This window comes from Hyperoodon ampullatus (genome assembly GCF_949752795.1).
Source record: "Hyperoodon ampullatus genome assembly, chromosome: 7".
NCBI classification, from domain to species: domain Eukaryota; kingdom Metazoa; phylum Chordata; class Mammalia; order Artiodactyla; family Ziphiidae; genus Hyperoodon; species Hyperoodon ampullatus.
Genome location: NC_136920.1, coordinates 41,535,658 through 41,549,609, shown reverse-complemented (window position 1 = coordinate 41,549,609; position 13,952 = coordinate 41,535,658). Strand labels below are relative to the sequence as shown.

Genomic DNA, 13,952 nt, shown 5'->3' with positions numbered 1-13,952 from the left:
CTCCATAGTGGCTGCACCAAATATCATATGATATCACCTACATGTGGAATCTAAAAAAAAATTATATGAGCGAACTTATTTACAAAACAGAAATTGACCCTCAGTCATAGAAAACAAACATGGTTATCAAAGGGGCAAGGTGGAGGGTATAAATTAAGAGTATGGGATTAACAGACAACAGTACTATATGTAAAATAAACAACAAGCACCTACTGTATAGCACAGGGAGCTATATTCAATATCTTGTAATAACCTATAATGGAAAAGAATCTGAAAAAGAATATACTTATATATATATGTAGAACTGAATAACTTTGCTGTACACCTGAAGCTAACACATCATTGTAAATCAACTATATTTCAATGTTAAAAAAAAAAAAAGTAGGAATTAGACGTGTGAAAACAGGTAGGGGAGGAACAGCATTCCAGTGGAGGGGCTGTTTGTATGAGGCTTAGGGGCAAGACATTAACCTACACTGAGGGGATTGAAAGAGATTTCCAGTGATGACAAAGGAGACTTTTGAGTCAGCCCAGTGATCACAGAAGAGCCATTAGCCAGGGTGAAGTTCTAGAAATTATCTCAAAGCAGTGGGAGCCATTGGCTCATTTGAGGGGGAGAAGTGACAGAATCAGGTCTGTATTTCATGAAGAGCCTGCTGGCTGCAGAGGTGAATGGGTTAGACGGGGCCGGGCCAGAGGCAGGGAAACAAGTTCAGAAGCTATCGCAGAGGGTAAAGGCAGCTGGATTTGCTTCAGTGAAAAACAGGGGCCAGATATTCTGGAGCACAGTCAAGGGGTGGATTCAGCCCTCAGAGCAGCAGAGATGGAATGGTTTGTATTTGTCGACGTAACTAGGGTCACTGAACCTTGACCTTCCCTGGTCAGAGGCCATAGCTGCACAGAGTCGCATGACCACAGTGGTCAGCAAGAAACCTTGCTCTCTCTCTCTTTTTCTCTCTCTGACATGTGGCGCCATAAATTCACTGCCCTCTTCGAAGAAAATTGCACCTGTAGTTTTTCTAGCCAGTGAAAACTTGGCCTAAAGGTACTGTGGCCAGAAGAGAAGCCATTTATAAAACATCCTTTAGGTAATTGAGGACAGGCAGGGCCCCTGCCCTCTTCCCTCGTAGAAAGTTTTGTGTTGCACTTTGGAGAATGAGTTCATCAGAGAAAGGTCCCAGAGATCACAGCTCCCTCGAGAGACCTTTTGATGACCTCCAAGCAGCCTAGAAGAGTGCTGGCCACTCACTCTGTGGTCCCCAGTGAATTCTGTTTGTGTTTTCATCAGGTAGATGCAGTGATGTCCAAACTGTTGAATATGTAAATTAGCTCCAAAGTAGCTCCAAAGTAACTCCAAGCATGTGTGCTAGGTGAAATGCATTTCTGGCAGAAGCCACCAACGTGCAGGATTTATGAATGCCAGTCGTCCAGACCCTACCTATATTTCCTTTGTAGGCAAATTGATTTATGCACCAAAGCTCTGCTAGAGCCTTCCTGCAGTGATTCACAGCAGGGTTCAAAAGAGGTTCGAGACAGGACAGGGCAGACTCTGCAGGAGAAACTAAACCAGCTAATTAATCCTTGTGCTCTGAGAACTCATTTCATTCAGTAAAAAACTGTGGTACTGGCAATGTCCTAGGCACTGCAGATTCAAAGTGAAAAAAGACACAGTCCCTGCTCTTAGGAGCTGGCTATTGTGAACTCAGCTGTTGCAAGTACCTGTTTGCATTAATAGTGTTCTAAGGAATGCTGGGGAGGAAAAAGGACAGAGTCCCTATCGTGGCCAGAGGAAAGCTTTCTGTGACACTTAGGCACCAGAGACCACCTATATTCTAAGTTTTGAGGGATGAGTATGAGTTCTTCAAGAAGAGACAAGGGGAGGGCAGGCTTAGCAGTTTTCTTCAAAGCAGGGATTTAGATTTTGTTGGAGAGAGGGGTCTAGCTCTGCATTTTGCATGAGACACTGATGTTTTCAATGCAGTGAGTTTCAAGGTGGTATCCTGGCCCAGGACTCCTGTCCTCGAGTCCCCATAAATCTTTCCACTCCTGGGAAACCCAGAATGCTGGAAGTTTTTGTGATTCAGCCCCCAGACCTCCCAAGAGGAGGCTTTCTCGGTTTAAAAAGTGAGCATTTCCTGAACAAGAACTCTGTTCAGACTCAGCCCCACTTCTCAGCCCCTTTTCACCTTTAAGTCACTCTTGTAATTAAGCTGCAAAATAAAATACTGGATTTTAGTGGTAAAAGGACCTCAAAACATCATCTGGCCCAGTCCCCATCTTCAGCAGCTGATATACGATAATCTCCCTTTTATAAATGTGGTAGCTCCTTGCCTTGCCCAGGGCCATACGGCTGGTGAGAAGGTCATGCTGATTCAATAAAGGTTCATCTTGGGCCCCTGTTTTATTACCTGCATCTTAAGAACAGGAACTCTTCCATTTTTTATATGATTCATAACCCCAGTGCTATGTACTCTATAAGAATATTCAAATAACCCCATTTTTCCTGACTGATCACCAACCTCACAGACCCATGGCAGAATAGCAGAGGATCTCAGACTCCAGTATGCCTGTGTCTTACTAGAAATGCCCACTACTGAGACCCACACTCAAATATAGCAGGAGGTTTTGGGTGGAGCCTGGGAGTCACTATTTATGTAGCCTGGGTGATTCTAATTCTGGCGAGTTTGCTGAGGGAACCAAACTCTAAGAAATCTCACATCAACATAAAATAGAAAAAATTTCCTGTGGGTTCAGAGGGCAAACTCTTAATTATAATAGTAATAGCTCTCTCAGTTTTTCTGAAGTATCCTCTTAAATAAAAATACAGTGAAGAACTGTTAAGGAAAGCATTAATCATTTTAGACATTTCCTCATTTATTGGAAAGGAGAGGTAATTGAAGTCAGTAAATGCCCCCAGGCCCCCAGACACACACACATACACACACACACACACACGCACACCCAGTATTGCTGCTTGTCTGTTTACCCTAGAAGGCTGGCAGATACAATAAATGGACTTTCCCACCACCTGGTGGAATAATTAGGATGATAAATAGAGGTAGCTGCCCATTCTGGGCTGTGTAGTAATATTTATACAGATTTGGCCTCAATATCCTACCCTCCTCCCAACTTCCAACCCACCTTTCTCTCATGCAGACTTTTTTTTGGGTCAAATTAACACCATTTACATCTTAAACCAAAATGCTGAGTTGCTTTGACAAAATGCAAACAGGCTTGAAATTTAGTGCCAAAGAGCCTCATTATATTCCAGCCCCCATGAAGCATCACGTTTGAACAAAAGTTTGAGAGCTACAGAGTTCTGAGGTCGTGCGGTGGCTCCTGGTAAACTTTAGATGCTCAGTGCACTTTGGCACTTCGGTAAGAAAGCCCGACACCAACCTACCTAAACGATGGGGAATGATAAAGGCCCTTGAGCTCCTATGCGGAAGCCAGAGGACAGAGCACAGGGGCAGCCCGTGGGGCAGTGGTGATTGTCCATTTTGGAAAATTTTCATTGATTTTTCAAAAGTCTAATCTAGAAATATATCAAAAAGGAGACGCTTGTCCAAGAGAATGGACTCGCCATGAGACCATCAGAGTTTAAGACCAATGTGTTTATGAGAATATTAGTGGAAGTGGATGCCTGGTTTGTCTAGTCCTGGTTCAGATATGGAACCCAGACTAGAAACTGGAGCTCCAGTAAAATGCGTGGAGCGTCTGCCGTGGGTGAGCCCTGTGCTGGCAGGGGTGAGGGTGACAGCAGCCGTGCCCTCAGCCAGTGGTGTATGATGCCACTGTAAGGGTTTGCAGGGCAGGGAGAAGAACACTGAGGGTGATGCCACCTGCACTAGGTCTGAAAGGATGCCTAGAATTAGGTAGGTGATGGGGAGGGAGTCCTCCAGGCTGAGGAGCATTAGAGCCAAGGAATAGAGGTGAGAAACCGTGTGCAGTGCGGGGCACAGATGAAGGCAGGGACAAACATCCAACTAACATTTAGTGAGCAGTAACCTGTTACTGTGCTGTTTTTCACACATGTGTCATTGCATTTAACCCTCATCATAACCCTAAAGGGTAGGTATCATGAACTTTCCTCAAAAGCTCAGGAAACTTGGACTTGGAAAGATCAGTTGACTTGCTCAAGGTCACAAACTTAGTAAGGGTCAAGCTAGGATTCACACCTGGCTGTCCTAACCACCGTACCCTATCACCTCTGCACAGATTTGAAAGGAACTTGAAATTCACCCAGTCCACCCTCCCACCCACTATAGACATCCTGTTTACTGTACTCCTGGCACAGTCATTCAGCCAAGGTTTGAACCCCAGTCTGGGCACTCACTACCTCACAAGATGGACCTAAGACAGCTTCTCTCTTCTAGGGCACCAAAATCCACCTCCTTGTGATGTCACCCAGCTCCACCATTTAGAGCTACACAGAACCTGACCTGTCTAACCCCTCCTGTACCAGTTGCCCTCCGGTCATCTAAGGATAGTTTTTAGGACCCCTTGAATCTCTTTTTCTAGACAAACAACAGAAGTTCCTTTGCTCCTTCGCTGTGAAAAATAGGAGCTAGAAAGAGTTGTAATTCCTGTAGTTGGGGCACAGAATAAACATAAAGGAAGGAATCCTCTGTTCTACTTGAAGGAGTCCATGAAAGGCATTGGAAACAATGAATAGTCCTGGGAAGGCATTTTGAGCAGAGAGAGAATTGAAGAGAAAAGCCCAGGGATTCGGGACACCCTTTCATTTGCTCACTCACTCAACAGTGAATTAAATACTTTTCCAAGCCTTAGGCAGGCTGCTGGAGATACAGTGGTGAGTGAGGCTAACAGGTCCCCATTCTCATGGACCAAGAACCAGCATCATGTACTGAGCGAACAACAGGGAGCTCAGTTGGATTGAGTTGGATGGTGGGGAGTCTGGACAGTCCTGGAAAAATATGGTAGGACAGGTAAATGGAGCCTGTGAGAGGCAGCCACCGTGATGTACTTCTCATAAGCACAATAAAATAAAATAAAATGATGAACGCTTCTGTAAGGCAGTAAGACACTTAAAACTTAGCCTTGACAAGTTTTTAAAAAACATAAAACAACCTGAGATTGGGTTTGCACTTGGGCTGGGGATTGTTAATGCTAATTCTCAAAGGACAGAGCCCATTGTCCCAAACCCAGGGATTCTGAATAATTTAGTGTTATCTCCGAATCTTAACCAGATTCCCCCTAAAAACTGGGAAGTTTTTATTTCTCATTCACAACAGATATGTCTCTGCAGATCCCTGATCTCCAGCATGCATGAGTCCTGAAGTGCCAGGAGAGGTTTGGAGGTGCCCACTGTGGAGGTGATACCAGCTTCTCACCATGTGGATAAACCCTTATATATTCCATCCACACACAGCTGCCCCAGAGAGGATATCTTGAATGAAATTGTACTCAGCCTTTAGCAGAATCATCCAGAAAATATGGCGGAGCCAAGCAAACACCAATCAACATGATTCTGTGCTTCTGGGAGAACCACAAGAAACCACTTCAAAGCCAAGGGACCTTAGGAGAATGAGTTTTAAAACTTCATGTAGGGCTTCCCTGGTGGCGCAGTGGTTGAGAGTCCGCCTGCCAATGCAGGGGACACAGGCTCATGCCCCGATCCGGGAAGATCCCACATGCCGCGGAGCGGCTAGGCCCGTGAGCCATGGCTGCTGAGCCTGCACGTCGGAGCCTGTGCTCCACAACGGGAGAGGCCACAACAGTGAGAGGCCCGCGTACCATAAAAAAAAAAAAAAAAAAAAAAAAACAACTTCATGCAGGCCAGGAATTAAGAAGGAAGCTCATTGACTTATGTGGCATTGGCTGAGATATGGCATCGTGGCAAAGCATTTGAACTCAGGGTGTAGGATATTTACCATCAGTCATTAGATTCTCAGTATAATGAGGCAGTGATATAAATCAAGAGGTTGAATAAGCTCAAAGTGGCAGCAATAATAATCACAGCTAAATGCTGATGTATTAGCTAAAGGCATAGACTTAACGCTGGGAGCTGTGGGAATTCTGGGGAGATAAGGAGAGGAGAGTCATACATAGGGAAGTAAGACCCTTTTAAAACCACGGGAGGATCACCTTCCTCCTCCCTGCAGGTTCCAAAGCTCTGAGCTTCTGCTCAAGTGAATTGTATATTGTCAGCTCTGTAGAAAGTGACCTAAATTTCCACCCGAGCGAAGTTTCAGGGGTGGGAAACCTTGTGATGAATGGCCACATCATGTGCACATTTCTCCTGGTAGAGAGACTTTGTGAAAAGAATACCTCTGCCCGAGATAAGCTTGTGAAGGGGCTAACCCAGCTGCACATGGCCTGTGACGCTGATTAATAAAAAGCTCCTCCCATGCACACAGTATTTCATATCATCTGTCAGTTTACAAATCGTGAATCTGACCCAGAAAGAACAGCAAGAAAAGGATTACACTGGAGTTTAGATCTCTGCCATATTGTCAGGCTAGTGTCTCCAGTTTGGGGACCTTGTAGTCATTTGTTTTTACTCTAAATTTTTTTCTTTACAAGTTGCTTTCACATACATTAGCCCATCTAATGCTCACAACTCTATGAAGAATCATTATCCTCATTTTTCACAAAAGAAAAGCAAGACCCAGAGAAGTCAAGTGACTTGTTCAGAGCCATACAGGAAATACGTTGAATAATTAGGGCCAAAATCCAGGGCTGCTGCTTGTCAAGGCTGCACCCTTTCCTATTACACTGCCCCACCTTCCAGAGGGGACCTAGGGATGGGGAACAGAGATTTCTCTGCCTGCTTTATGCTCTGACAATTGCTAAAAACATTTGATCCTTCTGCCCTGCCCTGACGCACCACAAATGGTGTCAGTTGGTTTGATAAAGTGGGACCCTTCTCCCTTCATGCTCACTCTGGCGCCAAACTGATGGATGCCTGGAGATGCAGATCATGAAAGTGTAGAGCCTGCATTCCCCCCAAGCTGTCACTGATCACAGAACAAGTTAATTAAACCTGGATTATTTAACGACAGTTAATAAGATAAACTTCCTCCCAGAAGCCAATGGGAGCAGACACTGTTGTCCCTTAACGGTTGTACAGGAGTGGATGAGGCACTTTCTTCCACCAGAGAGAGCGTCTTTAAGACTCCTAACGATAGTAGGTATGAGTGCTTCTCTGCAAAGGGGATGATGTGAGCATATGTTTTCTAAAAACAAGTTAACCCCTCAACAGCCATTGAAAGCATACTGGATTCTATGTTGCTGGAAACTTTATGGCTTTGGCTGGGAAGAGGGTTGTTATCCCCAGGAAAGTGTCCCCAAAACCCAGGCCTGGGTACATTGGAGGTCAAAGCACACACGGCATTGTTCAGGGTTGGCGTATGAGGGTCAAGTCCCTCTCACGATAAATATTTCAGAAAGGACCTAATTTCTTATCATAGCTGAAGAGAGGGAAGAACTACACTATCGCATATGGGGAGTATTTAGTTTGGGGAAACCTGTTTTTCAGTAACCAGAAGTCTTTCTCTACTTGGAAAAGACTGCATGTCATGCACATGCTCACATCTGTCCCCAGCTAAGGAGCGTGTTACATTTACACTGACCTCCAGACTCTAATCTGCCTTCAGACTTCCTTGAGCCACAAGAGAGCAGACAGTGAACAGAGCAAACTGACAGCAGCAGCTGGAGCCAGAACGTTTATGGCTACTCCCGTCCCTGGCTGGGAGGCAGGGAGGAGGGCCCCTAGGATTTTTTAAAGCATCGAGAGACAGATCGCTTGCCAGAACTGTCCCTTCTGCCTTTGGAAACCTATTAAAAAGAAAAGGAAGGAAAAAGAACCTATCAAAGTCAATGACTGCTGGAATGAATAGAAATATACATTATTATATGTTTAATATTTATACTAATATTAATTTAGAATGCTCTTATTATAATATATTAATATATTTTCAATCTGTCTTCCAGCTAGAGTTTTTATAAGGGGGGCTGGATCTAATGCAATTCATTAATTTAATGAATTTAACTATATGGGTTCTACGGTTATGACATAAGGAAAGAAGAAGAAAAAGAGCTGTGAATTTGAACTCCAGTTACTGATCTAAGTGACTCTGTGCTTTAACCCAATATAAGCGATATGGGTGATAAAGTGAGAAGCCCAATGCTAACTACCAGGGCAGGACTGGTGGTAAAAGAAAAGGCCAAGACATGTGAATAAAAGGGAGAAGTACTCAAATGCTGTGTTTATTCTGAAATACAGTGATTAGCCTTTATTATACGCACTTACAGCTTTTTTTAAAAATTTTTCTTAAATTATTATTACTATTAATTTTTTAACCATAACTTCTGGCAGGAGAAAATAGCTTTGCTATCATGGGTTTGAAATTGTCTAGTCCTCTTTTCTCCTTTAAAACAGAGGCTTTGAAACTGCATTATTGATAATGCAAGTTTTCTAAGCAATGTAGCCATTGCATTAGGGCAAAAAAGACTCTGAATGTAGTATATGTAGCTGTATCTCAGAAACAAACACAGACATTTATAGAAAGGACATCTTTTGACCAGCTAAAATAGGACATGGGAAGAGGCACGTCCACAGAATGGAAAGGAACAGACTTCTTAAATACATAAATTACTGTTCCCATGTCTAACTGGAAGTTAATGCCCAGGTAATTTAGAGTTACATCCATTTGATGGGATGAATTCTGTGATTCATTTATGCTCATTGCTACCTCCCTGTTCCGTGGTTCCATTTTTGAGCCCATGCTAACTAGTCAACAGGTAGGAGCCACCTAGGAGTTTGCAGGCCTCAGAAACGGAAATGAATCCAATCATGGAGACAGCACAGAATAGACTGGGAGAGTTGTGAACTTACCCTAAGTAAACATTAACACGTGCATGCGGTCAAGCCACTAACGATGGTAGATTCATTCCCAAGAAACACAGTTCCCTGCTACTCAAAAGAGCTCATCCTTCAAGCCAGAGTTTTTAAAATGCTTTCTTCCTCTGCAAGGACTTCTGACATTCTCCCAGGAAACACAATTGTTCCTTCTCTAGGGCTTCCCTTGCACTCACATACCTCTAGCAAAGCAGTTACTTTATTGTACTGTAATCATGTGTTTGTGTGTGTTGTTTCCTGTGGGGAGGAAGAGGTGGGACCTTTTTTTTTTCATCTTTATATGTCCAGGCCTATTACCTCGCTGGCCCTAAAAAATTTTTTTTGTTGGATGAATGCATCAAAAATTCCAAAACTGGTTATCAAAAGCCTCTTGAAGGGACTTCTGTGGTGGTCCAGTGTTAAGACTTTGCGCTTCCACTGCAGGGGACACGGGTTTGATCCCTTGTCAGGGAACTAAGATCCCGCATGCCACATGCTGTGACCAAAAAAATTAAAAAGTTAAAAATTAAAAAAAAATCTAGTATCAAAAACCACTTGAGATCATAAGGTGGCTGAACAGCTGTTTTAGGTTCCATAAATATTGATAAATACATGGCAGGAATAAAGATTTCTTGGAATGAAATGAGGATGATGTATTTCAGGGCACTTAGGTCTTTTAGAGCCATTTGTGAAGATCATTCCAAATTTTCAGTTAAAAATCCCTTCATCTTCTAAGACTTCGCAAGCTGGATCATTGCCAAGAGTATCTTTTATGGCTCAGCTCTCAACCAGTGGAAAATAGGATTTATGAACTCTGAGTTTGCTAGTGCTACTTACATCTCTCCCCTCCAGGATTACAGTTCCTAAAATGTTTATGTGTAGTTAGCATTAAATGTCTGCTTTCTCCTGGACACAGAAATGACTGTATAATGGAATAATATGCTTAATGAGGAGGAATGAGTTGGTATAGAAAGGAAGATGGGAGTGGGCCAGATCTTGCTGAGGAAAGATGCTGCTAAGGCCCAGTGTGTTCTTGGTTCACAGAGAAAAGGTGTTTCTTTAGCCCACTGCTAAGCCAGCTGTGAGTTGTTTTCAATTTGTGTCTTCTTTCCTACAGTCCTCTTACCACCTCAACTCTCGCCTAATTACATTTGAAATATCCAAGACCTTTGGAAAGTGCATTTTCTTCAGTGGATCTATAGTTGCCATCACCACAGTTCTGAAAAACTCCCTTGGGTCCTGAATTTTACCTTAATCAGATAATCTGCCTTCCAGAATTTCCTTTCTGAGGAATTAACCTTTCATCTCACTGTGCTATGCACATTGAACAGGTGAAAAGGAAGCCTTCCTTTGCCAAGGAAAATTCTGCTATGTTTGATAGCCAGCAGGGCACATTTACAGCTAATCAATACAATAGCAGGGGGCAGAAGGGATTAGGAAACAATGCGAGTTCTGCTTTCACAATTTAGAATGAGTCATACTTTTCTTTAGAAAAGTCTTTTTTCCCTCAATCTGAAAACAACAGCTAACATCTTGTGATGTCTACCTAAGCATAGGTAGCATAGGAGCATAGAAGAAGTCTAAACTCAAGTGATGCATTCAAATGGCCCCCAGTATGCAGGAGCCCCATCCAATAAAGACTACCAGAGCTCACGTGGTATGGTCTTTCTTCACCAGAAGTTGGCCCTGTCACAACCTTAGCATATTTTAGCCTAAACAGAGGAGCTCCATTGACTCTTTGCCCCCAACGTACTTCACTCTGGCAGTGAGCTTTTGGCAGATGCAGGGATGTTTGATGGGCACCCACACCAGGTGGAGCTCACACAGGCATTCCTGCTTCTGGGCGGCCGTTTTATCTCTCAGCTCAGAGCCTATAGAGCCCAGCTCCTGAACCATTCCTGTGCTTCCTGGACTTCCTGGAGTGTAGAGTGATTGCCTTTCTACTGATCATGCGTGTTCCCCTCTGTCACAGGAGGACTGTGCCCAGGGTCCAACGATCCTTGCATGGAGAAGCCGTGTCCAGGGGACATGCAGTGTGTCGGTTACGAAGCCAGCAGGAGACCGTTCCTCTGCCAGTGTCCACCGGGGAAGCTTGGAGAGTGCTCAGGTGCAGAGCGGGGCCAGATGACGAGGGTCTAAATTCATATTCTGTCTGCATGCGACGTTTTCCTTCTGCATGGACCCCGGCTAGCCTCCCCCCTCAAATACTTGAGATTTATGACAGCTACAGCCTGTGCTCAGGAAACATGCAATGCCTGTGGGCTCCTTATATAATGGGAGGTCACAGCATGTGTTTCAATCATGTCACATGGATGTTAGGGGTGTGAAATTATGGAAAATAGAAGGCTGTTGGTTAAGCAGAGGAGTCGGAGTATCTGTGGCATGGCTTTGATGTTCAGAGCCTCCACCTTTCAACAGAAGGTAAAGCTGAGCCAGTTCAGTTGACCTTCTGTAGGGTAAGTCCAGCCTAGATCAAGAAGACTCTCCACTGCACATGTACAACTAACTGCGTGTTCCCAAAGGAGAGGGAGGTGCTCATCTCTGTTTCTTAAAGAAAGAAAAAAAAATCAGTATTTGTGTTATTTCAATCCAAATGATCCTCCATTTCTGATTATCACTCAACTTCAATACTTCTTTTGATTCACATATGCTCTACCACTTCTTTCCTCTAAAAAGAGTCCTGTTCATTTTTGGTACCAATAGATACCTTTTTTTGGTAGAAGATGTATTTCAAATATAGGCACGCTGATACCAATTTTGGAATCCAAGAAATATTTATTGAGTGATGATTATAATAGCCATTATAATGGGAATAAATATGCCTTGTATTCGCAAGGCACTTGTTAAGCACTGGGTTCTAGAAACTCAGCCTTTGCAAAGACAAGCACTGTTCTTAAAAATGGAAGCCAAAGCTCTTTCAGAGTTGACTTCGAGAATGGAGCTGCCCCTGAACTGAAGGGATCACCCACATACTTGCCTTTGAAGGCTTCTAAGGCTTAGACTTAAAAGATATTTATGCTGACCTCATCCCAACGCACCTGCTGTGTACACAGCAGGTGGGTCTGCAGGGTGACAGTAAGGCCAAGTCTCCTAACTTCAGATGTCCCTTTCTGCCCATCTCCCTTCTCCTTTCCATAGGGAAAACTCTTCATTGTCCACGATTATCATCCATTTGGTATATTTCCACACTTTCCACCCTTCCCCCCCAGCGAGAGGGCTTTTCAGCCGTTACTTTGGTTGTTAAAACATAAAGCTGGAGACAATAAAAAAAGAGAGGGTTAACTCAGAATTGGGTGATGTGGGTGCCACTAAAGATTCTAGGAAGGGGAGCCTTGAAATTAATGGTCAAAAGGCAGAGCTGTGACTGCACAAGACCTAAACTTCCTTTATATCGTTATCCTTATCAACATTTGTGCAAATGACCTAAGTTGTCAGTTCTGCATTAGGATACTTGGGGAATATGGATATTCTTCTTCTTCTTTTTTTTTTTTTTTTTTTTTGCGGTAGGTGGGCCTCTCACTGCTGTGGCCTCTCCTGTTGCGGAGCACAGGCTCTGGACGCACAGGCTCAGCGGCCATGGCTCACGGGCCCAGCCTCTCCACGGCATGTGGGATCCCCCCGGACCAGGGCATGAACCCGCGTGCCCTGCATCGGCAGGCGGACTCTCAACCACTGCGCTCCCAGGGAAGCCCTGGATATTCTTTGAGAATGGTTTTGTCTTTCCCTTGTTTCATAGAATTGAAAATTCTTAAATATCTAAGTGATGAGGGTGGGCATAAAGGGATATCTTTTAATAGTGCTAATTTTAGAAAATAGGAATTGGGGATTTAGTGACACTAAGAAAATTCAGGTTAGAGAATATACACCAAGTTGCCCTTGACATGAGAGAACTAAGATTTTTCAGCATCTGACTAGTAAATTTTTTTTTTCACTTTGATATTAGAGTGTGACCTGAAATGGAGAAACAGTTTTTAATCCAAAATGGTTTCTCCTCAGTGCCTTCCCTAACTTCCCATGGTCTTTCATCCACTTGCTTGGTAGTTGTTGGGTGATTTCATGTGTCCCTGCTCGTTTCTGGATGTTAAAAGTATCTATATCTCCTCGTCATGGTCTTTTCAGGGCACACTTCTCTCAGCTTTGCTGGAAACAGTTACATCAAATACCGGCTTTCTGAAAATAGCAAAGAAGAGGACTTTAAACTGGCCCTGCGTCTGCGAACCCTGCAAAGCAATGGGATTATAATGTACACCAGAGCAAATCCCTGCATCATTCTAAAGGTAATTAAAATAGGTTATCTTTTCCCGCAGTCAGTTCTCATGTTAGTATTTTGGCTCTTGGATTGGGGTCTGAAATCATTTTGTCTTTTAAGTTCAGAAACCAGAAGCCGACTTTAGGGCCAGGGGAGCAGCAGCAGAACTGGGAAGTGTTCCAACACCCCATTTCCTTTTGTACATTCAGCTTCAAAATTAGCTCTTCGGAGACTGGGGCACCTCTCTCTAGAGTAGGTTCAAGACCCGGCCTCCTCTGAGTTGTAATCACTCAACAGTTGATTAGAATGTGTTTCCTAATCAATTCCATGGCAGGGTGGTCCTTTCAAAAGACTGACTGTATCTTCTTCTACCACACGGGTCTATCCCCAATGACCCCTGAAGGTCACTTGTGTTCTTGCTCAGCGAAGAAGCTGGACATCTGGGCTGTAGATGATTCCATATGCCCTCTTATGGCCCAAGTAGCCCAATTTTTAAAACATACCCAGCCTCAGAAACCCTCCAAAGGCACCAGATTTCCTTTAGAGCAGGGGTCCCCAAACCCTGGGCCGTGGACGGGTACCAGTCTGCGGCCTGTTAGGAACCGGGCTGCACAGCAGGAGGTGAGTGGCAGGCGGGTGAGCTAAACTTTATCTGGCGCTCCCCATCGCTCCCCATCGCTCCAATTACTGCCTGAACCACCCCCCCATGGCTCCAATTACTGCCTGAACCACCCCCCCATTGCCCAATTACCACCTGAACCATCCCCCCCATCGCTCGCATTACCGCCTGAACCATCCCCCCATCGCTCGCATTACCGCCTGAACCATCCCCCCCATGGC

General features: G+C 44.1%; 1 protein-coding gene across 3 annotated transcripts in view; it reads left to right on the top strand.

Moving 5' to 3' along the window:
- FAT3 (FAT atypical cadherin 3) overlaps window positions 1-13,952 on the top strand; it is a gene marked incomplete at both ends in the record, with an annotated part of 565,070 nt that overhangs the window by 518,388 nt on the left and 32,730 nt on the right. For all 3 annotated transcript variants that reach the window (XM_079707440.1, XM_079707441.1, XM_079707439.1), the window contains 2 exons: window positions 10,836-10,970; window positions 12,983-13,140. In XM_079707440.1, the coding sequence (XP_079563566.1) occupies window positions 10,836-10,970; window positions 12,983-13,140 (293 nt within the window). The remainder of the gene's footprint in view (window positions 1-10,835; window positions 10,971-12,982; window positions 13,141-13,952) is intronic.